The following is a 19,750-nucleotide window of genomic DNA, read 5'->3' as shown; positions in this document are numbered from 1 at the left end:
ATTTACCTCGAACCATGCTGGTCTTGAGAAAATTCAACTATATGTCCAACAAGGTCTCTTAGTTGAAGGTTAGGGAAGCGATTATTTCTGAAATCTTCCAGCAACCTACTGCGTCCAGAGGGCATAATATCAGACCTACTATAACGAAGACGTGAAGGAGGGAAGAGTTGGCTGCTGGAGCTAAAAAGACTGGAGGTACTCGTGGCACTGCGATACTTTGCTTCTGCTCCGGGTGCTGCAGAGATATAGCGACCACTACCATTTGTCAGCCCTCCTACAATGAAGCAGCTTTATTAGTACACAAGCTTTAAAGAAAGTAAGCAACAATAAGAACTGTAGTAAAACTGTATGTTTTAAAGAAAAAAGAAAAATTGCCTTTTTACTATTCAGTCACCTCAACTGAGATGATATAGTTGGTTATATTCATAAAAAAAAAATAAAGCACACCCACCACACCTCCTTTTTGTTTTTTATGTGAAGGGCAGGAGGTGCTGTGTATCTAGAAAAACGTATAGAAACTTTAGAATTGGGTGGTCTCAGCCCAATGACCCATGGCAGGATTCCACTTCACAAGTGGCACTATCTCACAGTTGGCCAAAGATTTAAATAGGCCACAGAAATTGAATTATCCTTTATGCTCCATGGTGCTACTGTAGTCAGTTATGGCAAAGTGGCAGGGCATTTTGGGGTCCTTGTACCGCCATTGCCCATGCTGTACTTGTTCTGTGGGGAAAACAAAAGACATCAGCATCCCAGGCTTTGCAAGCACTATATGTATGTGAAAACTTTTTTAAGATAGAACATTAAAATGGTTCTGCTTGAAATATCTTTGTTTTAGAGTTAGTTAAACTGAAGTTCATTTAGAAATGGTAATCCCTCCGCTGGCTGCCAATCCTCTATCAAATCAAATCTCAGCTTCTACTCAGCACCTTGAAAGCTCTATATTCCTCTGCCCTTCCCTCCTTATATATGAACTGAACTTGCTTTGTGTAGCGCCTGTTTCATGCTTTGCCAGTATTTTCACCTACAGCTATCAGACTGTCTTCACCTCACAAACCCAACAGCATCATCTTCCATGCTGCACCCAGCTTATCACCATAATCGAATACCAGACAACATATATTTTAACTGCTACTTTATGATACATAAAGGGGATACTGCTACTTTAATACAAATAATAAATAATGAAAGTCACATTTCTTCTTGAAAATCTTGTACCTGCTATACTGACATACACTAAAAAAATAAGAGGTGGGAGGGGGGGAACTACATCACTTTCAATGTTTTCCCTGGAGTTAGAGAGGGAGACACTAATCGCAGACCCTTATTAGCATCACAGGAGAGCAATAACCTCCCCACTCCAAACCCAAAAATCACTTATTTTTTAAAAGGAATTTCCGTATGTGCTGTCAAGGAAGGTGTTCTATCAGGAAACCGATTTAAAAAAAAAATTCAAATTGACAGTGTCCTTTAAAGCCACAACCAAGCCTTTGTTTGCTAATATTTTTCTGACCAATCTACTAGACCAGGCAACCAAATTATTACAATGGGTTGGTAAACATTTATAAAGTCTCCCAGAGTCTTTTCTGAATGGCCAGCTGAGTTACTGAAGCTGTATGCAAAAGATTGAGATATATTAGTATATCCGGAGTCATTTACATTACACAATGAGCTAAAAAGGGAAACAAAAGGTAAGTAATACTAATTGTAAAGTAAATATTTAAAGGAATAAGAAGTTTAGGTCCCTAATTTGATATATAGCATCTCAAAATGATATAAAAAAGTGCTCTAGTTTCAAGGTGGGTTTTTTTTTTTTGTTAAAATCAACTAGTTTATTGTTATGAAGTTACCTGCAAAATTCACATCCTACAGCTACCATTTATATGACTTCTATTATCAATATTTCCAGAAATGGGCTCTCAGATGATGATGATAATGTAAAGGGTACATTATTATTGTTTTATAGGTCAAGATGGATGCAGGGAAAGTTTATGCAGTGAGACTTTTTTTTTTTTAAACAGCTAAGGATTGAAAAAAATCATGCTTTTAAATGTTATCCTTTTCAGCTCTAAGTAATTACAATACAAGACTCAATCTCATCATTAGTTTAAGAATAGTTAAATAAATCTAATGCCACAAAATTTCAGCAACGTTGGTTTAATAGCGATGCGAGTGCAGCTTTACTACAATGTTGCCTCCATAACAAGACTGGCAGGATTTAAAATTCATGTTACTTCATTATACAAAGTATTCTCTGTAAAGTAACAGGGTAGTTTTGAGTAAATGCTCCTGTATTTTATGGATCTAATTAGCGCACGCACACAAAGATGGAATTGTATGTGTGAATCAGGAATAATTTAAAACACATACTTTTGAAAAACGTGGCCCATGAGAGCATAATCTGGGTATGACACTTTTTCTGTTTGTTTAACTTTTTGGTAAGTCGTCTAACACAAGTGTATTAATAAATTTATATAGCAAAATTTCATCCTTAAGGATCTCAAAGAACTTTACAATCAAATTTTATTTGGAGAAATGTCTCTGGAAACAATGTTTTATTTTTAATATTATCAACGAAAGTACATACTAACTCAAAGGAAACAGTAACACCCGCCAAATTACCAACTCAAAACTCTGCTGAAATAATGTCTTGAGAACATAAGAATGGCCACACTGGGTCAGACCAAAGGTCCATCTAGCCCAGCATCCTGTCTTTCGACAGTAACTAATGCCAGGTGTTTCAGAGGAAATGAACGGAACAGGTAATCATCAAGTGATCCATCCCGTTGCCCATTCCCAGGCTCTGGCAAACAGAGGCTAGGGTGTTCTATTCAAGAATTATCCAGCTATGTTTAGCTTCTGATGTATGACAAGATCATGGCATAACTTTTTATGGCTGAAGACATATCTCCATCCCTTGATAGTTGATCAGCATGGAGAATTTGTCAAACTTCTGTAGCACTATTTTTGCTTGGATAGGAGTTACTGGAAAGTTAAAACAAAATATTGGGGCATACTGATTGGTTGATGAGGTGGTTAGCTTTGCTATTATAATGAAGTATTACATCAGAAGGAGCGTTCTAGCTTAATAATAAAGGGAAAAGACTGCAAATGAAAAACCCTAAAATAAAAGTAAGTCGTCATGGATATTTATTGTATAACTATATATTCTTGCTCATTGTGTTGAAACAGATACAAAGATTGCTCAGCTTTGTATTTCTCTCATCTATTCTACTCAGACATTCTTAGTGCACAAAAAATAAAATCCAACCAATACCACCTGCAGAAGTGCATCCCAGCTATTATTATAGTTCAGAACACCTTTCTGTTATTCTCCTCACGAAAATTGATTGTTTATAGCACTGTAAATTCTTCAAAACTGAGAGCTAGTTACTAAAGTCCTTCTGGTTACCTTACTATGTCAGGTTTGTTCTACAAAAATTCAAAAACATGTTTATTTTACAGATTCCAATACCAAAACAGAGGTCAAGTAGGCCAATTCTTTTAAATGAATTGGCCAATTGATACATAATGCATTGCTCTATTATTAAATGGACTGGACAATGACTAGCTTTCAAATCACTATCTACAAAAGTTTGCCGACTAATCTCCCAGATCAAGTTTAGAGACTGAACTATTAACAAGAAGTGAATCTAACAGGATATCATCTAGTATGAGATCAAGGGCACAGTATGCCTAAAACGGTAACAAAACACATTTTTTTGTTACCACTTCTGATTTTACATAAGGGAGATCTTCAGTATGGTAAAATAATAATTGGGGCCAATACAAATTTTAAACAGTCCTATGAATATTAAGTAAACTACTACTATCTAATTTAGATAGTACACATTATTTCATGAAACAGGAAAAAAATGTTTTTTTTTTTAAAAGTCCAGTCTCTCCAATTCCTTTAGATATCAAGAAAGCAGTTAATACTTATTAAATTATTTGTTCAAGAATTTCTCCCCACGAAGTAAAACAGCTCTGCCATACAACAGCTGTTGTGTTTAAGTGTGGTTAACAATCTTACTTTCCAACATAAAAATACAGTACGTTTATTTAACACGGGGGTTTTTTAAATTTTTTTTGTAATAAGGGAACAGCCCCAGGTGATCCTCACGTAAGAAGAGGTCAGCTCTTTTTCATCCGTTCAAGTGAAAATATAAAGGACTTAAGTATATACAGGTTTTTCATAATTTATTTTGTCTATATTTCAGAAATGAATTCAGTGCTTATGATGCCTGGTTTACAGAAGTCCTCTGCAGTCAAGGAGCTACACAGTAGCCCACATGGCCTGACAGTGTGCCTTGATTCTCAACCAGACTGACCAATTCTTAAGGCCACTTCTATGGTAAAGAGAAAACAGCATCCACAGTTCAGGCTAAGAAACTTTGCCTGGACCACATGGACATAGCATAGCTTCAAAACTCTGCTCTGGTCTAGAATACTTAGAACAAAAAGTAGTCCCAGTGTTTTAAACATGGCTTAAAACTAGTTGGGCTCACAGTTTTATCACTGTGAGTGAAAGAATAGTTCAGCGTCCTGCATCATTCAATTCACAGCCTTTCTACTGAGATTTGCTATTAGAAAGAAGCTGTTACAAACAACCAGCTTGTACTGTGATGGCTTGACAATAGGGACAAATGACTAAAATTACTGAAGTGAGCTCACACTTTGTCAAGTGGGAAAGAAAGGAGTTGGTGGCAGGAGATTAAAATTTTTAAAATAGCATTAATTTCTTGCAAAGGAGAAGTTGGTTGTTTAGGCTGTGTCAACACTATAATTTGCAGCAGGTTCTGAAAAAGTATAAGCCATGCATGTTTCCACCCACTATTGCAGTGGTATGGACAGGATCAACTGAGTCCCAACCACCATTTTAAGAGAACAAGAGTTAAATGTAGTTTATCTTGTCCATACCAGCAGGTAGGACAAAGGGCTTCAACACCAGATCCAAAGGGGGATTAGAGCTGTGTCTGACAGGAATTATCAAAATACAGATGAAAACTGCAGTGCAAACACAACCTTAAAGTATTGTTCTTCTCTGAAATATGAAAAGTAAGAATGACTTCTTCCTTAAATCTGCTCTCTATTTGTATTGAGACGTATCTGTTTACTTCAGTAACAACTTTTGCTACTTTTTGTACCTGACAGCACTAGTGAGTCAACACAGCTTTCCAAGAGAAAAATCAATAGAACAGGTAACTAAATTTCAATTGCAGGGCCCCCTTTATGTTTGTGCAACGCCATTAGAGACACTCTGACTGCAGCAGTGTAACTGAATCTTCATTACTGTTAATTATCAGAGCTAAAAAGAACACAATGATTTTCAGATTTTAAGTTGGTTTTGCAGGACAAACAATTTTACATGTAAACTGATCGTATCTGATCTGGAAATGTTTGAGACAAAGCAAGCATGGAATCTCATGGTCCATTTTATAAAGTCACTTTTCAGAATATAACTTTATGCTCTCTACATACTATTTAGCCATTAATCCAGAACACTAATTTTAACAAACAATTGTGCTTAGCCTACATTGTCAGGCAGACAGTCTAAACTGTTTAAATCCTGTGTTTAACACAATTTTGCTAACAGGTGTAATCCTTGATACTGATGGCACCTATATATTTTCTCAAAACTGGAAAGACTCCTGTTATTTAAACAGTTCACTAAACATACAGATATCAAATTTACGTATATAAATAATGCCCCCCCAAATTTTGGATTTAAATTCTAGCTTTCATTATTAGTGAAAGCTCTAGTTAAAAACTGCAAAATGGTTTCCTTGATAACACCACTGTCAGATGCAATTTTCTGAAAAGCTTCCATTTGGGCTGAAACTTTCCATGCTTGATCTCAGCCCAAAAGTGCACTTTATAGACATAAAGGAAAAAAGGTTAAAAAAAATCAAGTGTGCTACAATGTCCCCTTACCCATTTTTTATTTAGAAAAGTCAGGATATAACCATAAAGTCATACTAAAGGGGGGACACTAAATTGTAAATGTATTGTATATTTCAATTATGCTTAACATGAATACATATAGCACTTAAACATTTCTTGCTTTAAGAAATTTCTATTCCCCTAGAGCTTCAGTTCTCAAATCTTCCTGTTTTAATTTGTACCAAAATATAAAAGTGTACAGGGATTCAACTGTCTACTATCTGCATGGATGGATGACTGTGTACAGTAGTCAATGGGGCCAAGTGAAATTCATTCTAATAGTTACGTGCAATCATGCATCCAAATGTAGAAAACCACAAAAATTTACAGCAAAAAAGGGGAAAAGGTTTTATGAAGTAACCCTGAATTAAACACATGATCTTCCACATGTATACCTGTTTGTGGGTTTGGGTGAGTGTGGTGTTTGTGGTTTTAAGATCAAACCACCACACATGTTCTTACTGGATCAAATATTTCTAGAACTATAGTTAAAGAATTTGAAAATAATACAGAGGGGCACCACAGAAAGAATGCATTATGGATCTATAGCCACTTGATTTTCTTCATCCGCTTGGTGATAATCCTTGATGTCCTGGCAAAGTAGCTGACCTCAAGCAGATTAATTGATTCAAAATGATCCTTCAATACATTCAATATTGTAAGCTTTGTTCAAGTTTTTCTCCTAACATTAGCATATCAGGTGATAGTGAAAGTTATTTCACTATCAAACAATACATTTCCTCATATTAAAGGGTCCTTTATAAATATAAATAGTACACAAATAAGAATAATACACTTTTGCCTGTTGAACATAGTAGAAAGGAATATATACTACAAAAATTGAGTTGTCTCACTGGGCATCAGACCTTTCTTTCTACTTTTCAAATCTGAAGAATGGTAGAAAATCAATTGTTGGCTCCATACTGCAAAATGCTGTGTGCTCTCCACTGTCACATCAATGAGAGTTTGAGTGCATTCTGCAACTCTCAGGACTGGGCCCTCTAATTAAAAACTGTTGGACACAAAGATAGCGTGACATCTTTTATGCAACATACAATATTTTACACATATAGAAATACATACACACATACAAACAAAAAGGGTTTTGTTTTGTTTTTACCTAAATGCAAACTGGATGAGGATCCATGTGATGAAAGTGATGGCGGTGGCGTAAGTGAATGTCCTGGAGTTTGGCTTGGCAGAGGCATGCCTATTGGACTTGGAGAGGAGGAAAATCCCAGACTATTGTAAAATGGCTGCCCTATGGGTGCTAGGCTGCTACTAGATCTTTTGTACAAGTCAGAGCTAGTAGACAGAGAATCTCTCCTTGTGGCACTACTACTTGCAGAACTGCCAACTGAAGAAGAAATAAAAAAAACCCTAATTACATACAGTGTCAACTGAATAAAACCTATCCCCAACTACAGCTGGGCAATAACAGATGTGATCACAATAACTATAACAATTGTTATGATAAAGACAATTACTGTGATAACCGTACATGCTTTTGAATAAATCACAAACGGGTATAAACATACCACAGATAAGGAAATATTTTACTCAATGCCCAAATCTTTTGACATTTCACTTCAGACTTTTTACTAGTATATTGTAGTACTATGTTTTAGTGTCCTCACTTCAGGCTTTGGGACCAAAAGTCAGAAATTTCCTACACTATGCTTTATATGATTCAGTGGTGCTGAAAGTATTGCCACTAATATCTGCAAAAAAAAAATTCCCCACAGGAAATCAAATTGGTGCCACTTGGTTTCAGGAAACAGGCTGGATAAAATAAAGTATTTGCTTAAAAGCTGAGTAAATAAAATAATGAATCTCCTTCACTTTTGCCCCAGCTGCTACTGAACTTCTCTTCTTTGTCATACACCTCTTAGAACTGTGGAAACCAACTGGCCACTGTAAGAAAGTAATTCTGCTAGAGTCAGTTTTCAAATTCCCTGAGAGAACTGTTGGTTTTTAAAGAGAGTATTTTGGAGAAAGATCATAAAGGATCATAAGCTGAAAAGAGGAGAAGCAGAGCATAGGGTGGGATAAACAAAATAAGGGGAGGAATTGGGAATAGCTTTAAACACTATTGTGGTATTGCTTGAAAGTAAATTATGGACTAGAAGCTTAGGCTAAATTGTATTAGTGAAGGACTGGTATCTTGCCCAGTAGTATCAGCAGGCTGATGACCATTCTAGGATAAATGAGGGGATACATATGAATCACCATTTTACAAACTAAAATATTCTGTAATGTTATGTAATCGTGAAATGTTAAAACAGAGTTCCTGTTTTAATTTTGGAACATTTCTAGCACACTAGTGAATGTAACTAATGCTGCTGCACTTCCAAAAGTAATGAGCACATCTTGAACTCAGTTTGGCAAATTGATTTTTATGTCAGTTTAAAAAGGACAGGATGAAAGCTGACAGTTTTAAGCTCTGACATGTATAAATATAAAAATAAATAGTTGGGGCAGGTAGCACTGCCTACTATTAAGGTTGCTTGACACTTCCTAGGACTGGTAACACCATGTATTATTATTACAAGATCCTGTTTTTCAGTTGCTTTTAAGTTTACCAAACTTTAACCATTTGGGCTGAAATTTTCCTTGCTGCATTCCTGCCTCAAGCTGAATTTTTTGGAAAATTTCATTCAGAACAGTTCAGCCATTTCAGAGAGACTGGGGTTAGTGAAGAATATGCTTTATGCATGTTAAATTCTGGCAACTTTTAAGAAGCTCTCGTATCCCCATGGTTTGGAACAGAAACTTTAAATATGGCTGAGGTGGCCTTTGTGTCAGGGATGAGCCTTGCTGTCCCTGTAAAAACTGTCCAGATTTGTTCAAGTTATAAGCCTTTGGGGAAAAAATAGTTTGCATATGCTTAGTAGAGACTACAGTAACAGCTAAAATCTCCAAAAAGTCTACACTAGGCATATCCCCTCCCCCAAGACCAAGCAGGACTTTCCATGCAATTTCAGCTTTAGGCTGTTGCATGCTGTGACAGGGCTGGACACCAGAACCGATAGTCTAGTAACTCTCTTTTCTGTGCTCTTATTGTCTCCTGCTGATGGGCCCAGGCACTGAATGGCACAAGAAGGCTTGGACTGGGAGCTTATTGGGCAAGGAGAAAGAATCAAAAGAGGTTGGAGATCAGAGGAGATGCCAACATGGAGACTGGGACAAGGAACTGGGGGACAGACACAAAACACTAACTCTAGAAAAGAAGCCCAGGGACAGAGACATATCAGACAAGGAGCTAGGGGAAAGGGGGGAAGGAGGGGAGGGCACAGAATGGGACTGGGCCTAGCTAGGCAAGGAGACTGGATATAAGGAGCTGCGGGGGGGGAGATTAAGAAACCTGGGACGAGAAGTGTGAGGAGTGGAGAATGGGTCTAAAAGTACCAACCTGCTGATGAACGATATGGGTGTCTACTTGATGCGGTATGATTGCATTTTGGTTTTTTAGTTTACCTTTTTAAAAACTAAGAAATTGCATACAAAGAACTACATTAAAATAATGTTATTAAGGTTGCAAGTGCAAGAACTCACAAATCAGGAAATGCCAGAATTAAGGTTGCCTAATTTGGGCCCCTTGGGAGTATGCATTACAATACAATCTTTAATTACATGATTACATACTTCAGAGTAGCAGCCGTGTTAGTCTGTATTCGCAAAAAGAAAAGGAGTACTTGTGACCAGAGAGATTGAAGTGTTCTCCGACTGGTTTTTGAATGTTATAATTCTTGACGTCTGATTTGTGTCCATTTATTCTTTTACGTAGAGACTGTCCAGTTTGATATATGCCATCATGTGCCAGCAATGCCCCTCTGCCACGTACATTGGTCAGACTGGACAGTCTCTACGTAAAAGAATAAGTGGACACAAATCAGATGTCAAGAATTATAACATTCAAAATCTTTCTGGTCACTCGATTACAGACCTCAGAGTGGCTATTCTTCAACAAAAAAAACTTCAAAAACAGACTCCAACAAGAGACTGCTGAATTGGAATTAATTTGCAAACTGGATACAATTAACTTAGGCTTGAATAGAGACTGGGAGGGATGGGTCATTACACAAAGTAAAACTATTTCCCCATGTTATTCCCCACTTCCCCCCACTGTTCCTCAGACGTTCTTGTCAACTGCAGGAAATGGCCCATCTTGATCATCATTACAAAAGGTTTTCTTCCTCTCCCCCCGCCCCCGTCCTGCTGGTAATAGCTCATCTTAAAGTGATCACTCTCCTTAAAGTGTGTACGATAACATTCATTGTTTCATGTTCTCTGTATATATAAATCTCCCCACTGTATTTTCCACTGAATGCATCCGATGAAGCGAGCTGTAGCTCATGAAAGCTTATGCTCAAATAAATTTGTTAGTCTCTAAGGTGCCACAAGTACTCCTTTTCTTTTTATGATTACATACTATTTTTTCCACTACCTTTTTCAGTGCATAGAGATGTCTTAATGAATAGCTATTCAATATTTTGTTTTCTTCTTACTGTTCAATAGGTGATCCCATATGTTATTTACTACTATTTTCCGCATTCTTTTTTCTGTGGCACTTCTCACTATAGGATCTGAGTGCTTCACAAAATTAATGAATTTATCTTCACAATAGCTCTGTGAGATGAGTGGGTATATTACCCCATAGACTTCAGTTGCAACTACGAGTGCTCAGCATTTCTGCAAATCAGACCCCAATGTCTCAAGTCCAGCACCAAGAAACTGAGGAACACAATTAATGACCACCTTTGAAAAGTTTAAGTAACTTGCCCAGTATCACACAGAATCTCTGTGGCAAATGCAGGAATAGAACCCAATTCTCCAGGGCAGCATTCAACTGCCTTCACCATGAAACCATGCTTTCTCTTCCTGCATTCCTCTGACTCACTACACATTTTCCAACTTCTACAACAAATGAAGAAGGGTTGTACAGACTTTCCTTCACCATACAACCCTGATTCATCCCTAAAAGCAGGTCCATCTAGTGAACTGAATAAGATAGGGGTCCTGTGGAATAAATAGGTCATGATCATGTAATTAAAAATGTAGCATAATGCATGTGCAGAAGAGGGCCAAATTAAGGGTGCACAAGCAACCTTAATACTGAGCACTTCCTAAGTGCTCGACTTTGCATCCTTAACAATGTTCTTTTAATGTAGGTTTGTGTGTAATTTATATACGAGAGCAGAGTAGTACAATTCATAGTCATCACAAGCATGCCTGCCTGCCTCTGTTGGAGCTACTTTGTTTCCCAGCCAGTCAGTTAGGATATTAGGTTTACCACAGATTTATTTTGGAATGCTTAATTAGATTGTTAATTTTTTTTATTTTTACAGGAAAGAGCTACGTTTTTGCCTGTCAGTCTTCATTCTTCCCATTTAATTAGTACCCAGGTCTTGCAAGGAACTGAGTGGAGACAGAGAGAGAAGCTCAGTACTCTGACAAGTCAACCATTAAGCAAATTCCCCTTTAATTTGTGGCAAGTATGCATTAACATCATTTTACAAGGAAGGAGTTCTACAGTTCAGTTATCAAAGCTATTATAATTAGTATTTTTATCAGCAACTATATAGCTTTTAAAAAAGGCCATGGTTTGGTAGGTATGAGCTATACTTGGCACAAGGGCACCTGAATATATTAGGTAGCAACTCATCCTAAAGGTTCCACTACACTTCTCAAAATACAAAGCACAGACTGCTTCTTTCCTCATGAAGGGCTCACCTGTCAGTAAAGTCAGCTGGAGTAATGATTGAGAGATTTCAGCATCTGGGGGCTGCGGCCAAGGTACCCACTGCTATATGACAGAGGGCTCAATCTGTTGACTTTCAAGACATGCTGGACGAGTCATTTTTGCCTCAGTGGTGGGTTGTTACATGGTTGACATTTATTTAAGTTGTGGGGTTGTCTTTTTGATGCTACTACTCAACAAGTTGTGCATTTAAAAATATTCTACATGTTTAGAGATTTCCTACAGGGTTTATATCTTGTACATTAAAAATATATATATATATATATATATATATATATATATATATATATATATATATATACACACACACACATACGATTCACTTCATCAGCCAATAAAGTGCAACCAAATCTGGAGCAGAACAGGGCTGTTTAACGGTACACAGAAAGGTTAGAGTGGTTCAGCAGAGAAATCTACATTTAAAAGTTTAGAAATGGGAATGCACAATTACTTTGTAAATAAGGCCCATCTGCATCAACACTGCTTGAGATCATTTGAGAACACAACCGAATACCCTTCTAGGTGGTTTTTTTGTTTTTTTTTTTTTTTAAATAAAGGGGTCATATTTGGGTGCTCTTAATTCCCCCAAAATTGGCATAATTAAAGGCCAGAGAGTGTAAGCCTTGATTCTGGATTTCCTGGCTTTAGTAGTTTTATCACAAAGAATGTTATTCCTATTCTTTAGTGGAAAACAATGTTGAGACAACCTGTATATATGCCATACTTAAAAGAATACTTGAAGTGCGTAAGCTTAAAATTTTGCCCCAACATTTATTCATTTGCGAAGTGCATGCAATTGTTAGTGTGTTCTACTGATGTTATTTTTCTAAAATAAACTTAGTAAGCAACCCAGTGCCATAAGTAACTAATGGACGTATATAGCTGAGGAAGAGATTTTCTACAAAGAAGTTGAGTTTCCAGCTTGTAGAGTTTATGAACAAATGATTTTAAACAGGAAAAGCTATCTTTCCATGTGCTCCTATGTGAATAAAAAGAGTGCGTGTCAAGTTTCTACTACAACTAAAAAAAAAAATCAAGAACATTATGCCTATGTCATATAGTGTTTTTCAAAATAGACAATTCAATTTTGGGACATCTATAATGATAATGATTAAGGCCATAGTCCTCTCAAGAATTACAGGCATACTTAACTACACTTATCAGAGCAATCCAAATGAAGACTATGACACTACTCATTGGAGTAACTCTTTGCAGAATCACAGCCTAAGGTCCTTTAATACATCATGTAAGGATGAGCACAACATTTGGTTATATCTGATGTGTGTTTGTGAAATACTATTTCAATCAATACTTTTAAAATAATTTTAAAAAGTTTCAAGACATAAAAAGCGAGTTACACCTCAAAAGCGATGGCCTAATCAATGGTTTTATAATATTTTTAAAAAACACAAAATGCAGTATTGCCTGAGCAGCTTTCTAAAAATAAACACAAGAACATTCTAGACTAGTGTACAGTGCTTATTATAGGAAAGTAATTTTTTGAGAGGTTTCTGACTGAAGTGTTTTTTTTTATATTACTAATTTATTAATAGAACAAGTTGCTTCTTATACAGAAGGCCTAGTGGATCAAATAGACTCTTGCTCTTCTCTCTAGATTATGTGGCTATTTTTGTTTTAAACCTAAATAACCTATTTTTCAAGTTCTATCTGGAAATATGCGTGGTAGCAAGAGTCATGTATTTTCTCCTTAAAGCACAAATCTCATAAAATCTCCTCACTATATTAAAGAACCTACCTGATGAGCCAAATCCGCCAAGTGCAGAGCCGATAGCTGCTCCTAAGGAGCTGCTACTTCCAAAGCCAAGAGATGTACTTCCTGGTTGGCCAGGACCATGTGAAAAAAGGGAACTGCTCTGGGAGTTATTGGTCAAAGAGTTACTGCCATAAAATGAATTAGATTGTAGACTACTATTTGTTTGCTGCTGCGGCTGTTGTGGTTGGGCACCAAGTGGCCGAAATAGACCGTTCGTGGCTCCCGCGAGATTGTTTGCTGTTCCTCCAGCTGAAGCTGCTGCAGCTGTAAGACACATGTTTTCAATCATCATAACGGCTCTCTAAAACATTTTGACCTTGCAAATGGACTATTCAGATCTAATCTTATGTTCATGGATCCCTCCCAAAGAAGTAGATATGTACACCTTAAATTAAGGACTAAAATATACTTTGCAATACTATACGATCTTGATTATCCAAGGGAAAAAATGATTATTTTTGGATAATTGAGGCTGTGGGAAATTGTCAATGCAATTCAGAATATTTTCAGTGTAGACATGACTGTGTGCAGAACGGGATTTTGGTAATCAAGGTTAGGATAGCAGAGTTGTAACTAACATTAATTGAAAGATGCCTTCATCTGCAACTGTCAAAAATGAGCTCTGGATAAAAATAAGCAGCTGGAGAGGGCCAACAAAGTCTTATTTTCTGAGATTTTCTACAGGTTCATTTTGTCCATCTGGTGCCAGGAGTTATGATTTGAATTTTATGGGAGCCACAAGCTAATGCAAAAAGTACAATGTACTAAACAAACAAGAGCACCAGACCCTACAACTATTGAAGGGTAGAAAATAGAACTAGAACCTTTTGATGTCATATTAAGTTCTCCCTTTCTTCCTATTATCCACTGTACATTTTAATCCTTGCTGCTTTCTCCATGAGGCCCCAGGGCAATCCATAACCTTCTGCCAGGCCGAAGTAATGAAATGGTGTTTCCCTAGGGAAAGCATCCTTTTAGAGACTGATGGGAAGTGCATGTATATGCATGGGGAGAGGGGAAGGAGAGAATGCACTCTTTTAGAAGCAGTAATATTTGCAGGGACGTCCCTGTACGTGTATGCGGAGAGGGGTGAGGGAAAAAGGGAGGGAAGCTATACCTTTGAGAAGCAGCAGCATTTGCAGGGGTGTGCCTGTATGGGGAAAGGCATGAGAGAAAAAGGAAGGAGAGCATGTATGATACATCTTTCAGAACCAGTAATCTTTGCAGGGTTTACATAGAGTAAGAACTGTAATTAATACTGGATATTCCTCAACAAAGATTAGAGTGAGAAGTTGCAATATAAAACTTGAAAAAAATGTATGGCAGGTTTAATACTTACCTGCTTGTGCTGCTGCAGAACTAATTATAACAGGAGTTGAGGCCACCAATCTGACTGGTGCTCCAAGGCCAGTTCTTGCTCCAGGGCCTACTACTAAGGCACCAGTCTGATCATAATAGGCAGTAGGGGCTAGTACTTGATAGCCTAGACAATACAAAATAAAATGTTTACTGGTAAAAACATACGTTTTGGGGGGAAAAAAAGCACAGGTCAGCATCTCTCCTCTCCTTGAAGGATTTTATGCCAATGCACAAACCCAGAATGCAGTATTTTTGCAATATTCCCTAAATGTCAACTAGATCTCAGGTTGAACTGAACTCCTGAAAACAAATTTTGAAAATAATTTTCATGTATATGTACTTTTACACTGGAAAAATGTCAATGAAACTGGGAAGCTCTAATATTGTACATCCCAAAGAAGTTCAAGAGCTTGAGCTTCCCTAAATTGAATTGGATTTTTATTTTGAAATATCGATTCTCTTTAAAAATAATTTTTTCCTATGTGGCATTGAAGTTTAGAAGCACTATTTTTTACTTTCAATGTTAATAAGCAGGTTTCTGATTCCAGGGTTTAAAGAGCAACATCGTTTGCCATAGTTGAGTGGAATCTTCTAATCTATTTCTTCTTATACTTTTAAATATAGTTTCTATTTCTTCTATTCTACCATTATTTGTGTGTAAGTAAATATATAGAGAGCGCGCTAAAAAACTCTCACCCCCATACCGCACACATACCTACCTCTTAAGTTAAATTAGGAGTTTCAAGAGTTTCTTGAATTTCCAGGCAAAACCACATTTAAAATCCACCCACAAAAATATTTTGGGGGAGGACTGTTCCTGCAGCAGTGCAGGTGGCAATATTAAAATTAAGTGCTGGAATTAAAATGACTCTGTCCTAGTCAGTTTCACTTTGAAACTCACAGAAAATATTTTGTCCTACAAATGAAACTGATTAAGTTTATGTCAGTTTCATTCTGGAATTCTGAGGTTTGGGTGGGAGAGGGGGGAAGAGAGAAAACAAGAGTCAAAATAAGAGCCTCAGACATGGAAAAGGAGGAACAAGTCCAGAAAGGGAGAGGGTAAGACAGAAAAAATAAAAGCAATTGCTTAAATTTATCTAGATATGAATTTAACCAAAATAAAATCACAGTGATCTTTCCATATGCTCCCTGCACATGCAAGCAAGCTGGTTCAAATATATATAACTGGGGTGGCCAAACTATGGCTCTTGTACAGTTAAAGTGTGGCTTGCGGAGCCTCTCCCCACCTCTCCTCCCCCATTCTCCACCTACCAGACTCAGAGGACAGTTCAGGGCTTCTGCCCTGCAGGGAGAGGGGGGTGGGTGGTGCTAGGGGCTTCTGCAAAAGATGACTGATGCTTGGGGGGGGGGCACAATTTAAAGGTCCTCCCAACAGTTTGAATCACAACCCCCCAGTATGCCCCCCCCATCCCTTCCCTCAACGGCCCCTCCCTGCAGCTCCCAGGTGTTAGCTTTGCCTGGAGAGGCAGTAGCAAAACAGCCGTAAGCTGCAGAGAGGGGCCTCTGCTTTTGCTCTGCAAGGAGAGACAGTAGCAAAAGCAGCATCTCATCCTGCAGCTCCCAACTTGCAGACTGCCATGCAGGGAGGGGGCCCAGCAGCACCATGTGACCAAGCAGGGCCAGTAAACACTGGCAAGAATCAGGAGCGGGAGACGTGATGCCTCTGGCTTTTGCCCAGTGGGAAGGGGGAGTTTGTGACTTCAGCCTCAAGCCCTGGCAGGCACCTCCCATGGAGCTGTAGCCCCGAGACCCCCCATTCCCACAAGTCTGAAGCCCCAAGACCTAACAGTCACACCCCGTCTCTCAAACATCTGAAGACTGTTGTATGTGGTGAAGAGGGTCAGTAAGTTTGGCCATCCCTGACGTATACTATTGCATTAAAATAATGCTAAAGTATTGCAAATGTTCCCAAAAAAATCAAGCACTTTAAAGTTAGGAAATGCCACAATAAAGTTTACCTGTGCAACCTTATTTACATGATCATATACTATATTTCCACAGGATCCCTGCCTCATTCAGTGCACAGGATAGATGGTGTTCCTCAGAAGTGTAGCCACTTCAGGTTTTTAATTCTTTTCATCGAATGCGTTGTCTCAGGCTTTACTTAACATACCCTCATCCAAACTCTGTATTGAACACATCAATAGTCTCTGTATCGGTATTTATACAATATTCCTCTCTGTAGTATCTGAGTACTTCACAAACATTAATGAATTTATCTTGACAACACTCATAGGAAGTGAGGTCCCACTGTCATGCGTCCACGAATGTTGGCTACTCAATGTGAGATATCTAAGGTCTGATCTTTTCACAGTACTTCACATTTTTATAGCTCTTGATACGTTCAAAGCACAGGTACAACCAACTTCAGCTTTAGTAGTGAGTGCTCAGCACTTACATAAATCCGACCTCAGGATCTCAAGTCAGGTATCCAGAAGATGAGGAACACACAATTAGAGGCCACCTGTGAAGTTTAGTTTAAGTCACTTGACCAGCACCATACAGTAACAGGGACAGAATCCAAATTTCCAGCACGGTAGTCAACTGCCTAAATCACAGTATCATCCTTTCTTCCTGCAGTCCAGTTTAATTCACTCCACACCTTTCAACTGCTGTAACAAATAATACAAGGATCCTATCGACTACAGCAACATTCACCCTAACCTCAATTCATCCACAGGTCCATCCTGTGCACTGATTAACACAGAAATCCTGTGGGGGAAAATCCTGGGAGCATGTAAGAAAAGACTGTAAATTGAAGATGGCTCAAAGAAGCTGAATAGAGTTGCACAGGCAATCTTAATTCTTGGATTTCTGAATTTGAGTGCTTGACTTTTCAATCTTGATACTCTTTTGAGATGACATTTTAAAGAAAACTATTTCTCAAGCATTTAAAAAGCAAACTGAAAAAACAAATTCCACCATGCGGAACCCCGTCAACCCCCATGAGGATCATCAGATTTCAGCACACACCTCCTCCACTGGAGCTATAAGAGCAACCCTAAATAAGTCTGCTATCAGTTGACTTCTTACAAGAGAGACACTTTGCAAGTGGATTCCCACAGTGAATGGCTAGACAGAAGAAAAATGATGAAACTCTAGAACCCTAGGTTCAAAACTATGGAGGGCAATGTGCTATAGAGGTTATAAACCCTTCTGCTGTGTCCCACTCTGCTCCTATTGCCTGCAGCATGTCACTATCCCCACCCCTTATGCATTCCAGTCAGGCTGCTTCCTCCTCCTCTTCCACAATGACAGCAGAGGAAGCATTGAGAGCATAGGAAAGAGTCTTCCTGATCTCAGTTCCAGTGCCTGGTGCCACTACAGACCCAAACACCTAGGAAGACCAATTTAAGGGAAGTCCTGTTCAGCTCCTGAAGCTGTGGACTAGTGCATGCTCAGTGCCCTTGGAATCTTTGGAGAATATTGATGCCAACTCTTACAAGCTTGCGTTTAGCATGTGCAAACAACAATTTTCAGAGGCCTATAATTCAACTAAGTTTGGTCAAATTTTCATGGGGGCAGTACCTCCTGCCAAATTTTGAGTCGCTGCCCCAAGCCAAGGAAGCACTACAGTATTTCAACTAAACAGGAGTAAATACTTTTTTTTCAAAAACATTGGCGAAACAATGCATTTCCCCCTAGCCTTATTCTCAGAACTGGTGGAACTGTTTTTGATGAAAATTTTAAAAAAATTCAACTTGAGGCAAACACCCAGCATGGAAAATTTCCAGCCTGAACAGTTACAGTTTGGCAAAAGTTATAAGCAACTGAAAACAGGGCTGTATAATGTAAAGTGTTAGACAACCTTAACTATAGCCTGTGCTGCCAGCTCTACCTATAAAACTGCTGTGCTGCCACAGACTTCACCACTACGACCGCGACTTTCATATGCTAGAAAAGGGTGAGGCTTTCTGACTGCACTCAGCTTTAGTGAAGTTCTGTAAAGAATGCAGAACAGAATATTAGAAGATAAGAGATATAAAATGCACAGCAGAAAAACACTCCTTACAATGTTACTATACACGTTTATTATGAATATCAGTAATAATGATCCAACCACCAGTATTTTCACCTCCCTTTTATTTACATGTCTTCTAATGTATTCAAGCATAATGGACTTTTAATTGATTACTGGTATGCCACAATAAATCTACTTTTTCAGAACCAGAAAGGGAAAAGGTTACTTACCAGTACTTTTGTTTATTTGAGTCTATTGTTTTTGCATATCCATACTTCTGAAATGATGCCATAACATCCAAAAAACAGTGACTGCTGAGGCTGTGCACACACCCCACATGAGCATGTAAACAGTCCCAGCTCTCTAGATGGTTTCAGGTTTACAACACCTGTATATGTATTTTTCCCAAGCAAGAATGGGGGGGAGGTGTGCAGGGAAAGAAAGTTCTATGTGTACACAAACTTGGAGTAATACAACGTGTTAACATCAGAGCTCAAAAACTACTTTGTATTTCAGATTCACTAAAATTGCTGACTACCACAATGTGTTATTTCTGCACCATGTCCAATTGGAGATGGAGACTGGAGATGTCTAAGGAACAGGAGGATTCCAGATGCTGTTGGTATTTGCTTGTCGTTATCTTATCCATGTCCTCTGGAAGTTTGCTAATGAGCGATAATTGGCTAAGGCATTAGTGTCAAGAGACTGTTTCCTGAGAAAAGAAAAGGAGTACTTGTGGCATCTTAGAGACTAACAAATTTATTTGAGCATAAGCTTTTGTGAGCTACAGAAAGGCCTGGACTAGGGATATGTTTGAGATCTGCTGGCAGTTAGCATCCCCCTCTCCCTCCCCCCACATTTTTGTGATGCGTAAATGATCTGCACCAATAAAAGTCCTCAGCATTACCCATTCAATCTCCTCAGACATAAG

At 38.2% G+C, this 19,750-nt stretch overlaps 1 protein-coding gene across 23 annotated transcripts in view; it reads right to left on the bottom strand.

Annotated features, from left to right (window-relative positions):
* The window catches only part of PUM2 (pumilio RNA binding family member 2), a 107,745-nt gene that overhangs the window by 21,358 nt on the left and 66,637 nt on the right, over positions 1-19,750 (bottom strand). For 8 of the 23 annotated variants that reach the window (XR_006279731.1, XM_038394071.2, XM_038394072.2 and 5 more), the window contains 5 exons: positions 14,818-14,961; positions 14,596-14,628; positions 13,461-13,742; positions 7,064-7,300; positions 7-274 (listed from right to left, as the gene is read on the bottom strand). Coding sequence is in view for 22 of the 23 variants with exons in the window: in XM_038394071.2 (XP_038249999.1) it covers positions 7-274; positions 7,064-7,300; positions 13,461-13,742; positions 14,596-14,628; positions 14,818-14,961 (964 nt within the window). In the remaining variant the exon portion in view is untranslated. The remainder of the gene's footprint in view (positions 1-6; positions 275-7,063; positions 7,301-13,460; positions 13,743-14,595; positions 14,629-14,817; positions 14,962-19,750) is intronic. The other 15 variants (XM_038394062.2, XM_043510199.1, XM_038394074.2 and 12 more) reach the window with 4 other exon arrangements.

The sequence above is a fragment of the Dermochelys coriacea genome, chromosome 3 (assembly GCF_009764565.3).
Source record: "Dermochelys coriacea isolate rDerCor1 chromosome 3, rDerCor1.pri.v4, whole genome shotgun sequence".
NCBI lineage: Eukaryota > Metazoa > Chordata > Testudines > Dermochelyidae > Dermochelys > Dermochelys coriacea.
The sequence above is the reverse complement of the archived record's forward strand: the minus strand, read 5'-3'. Positions and strand labels throughout refer to the sequence as shown.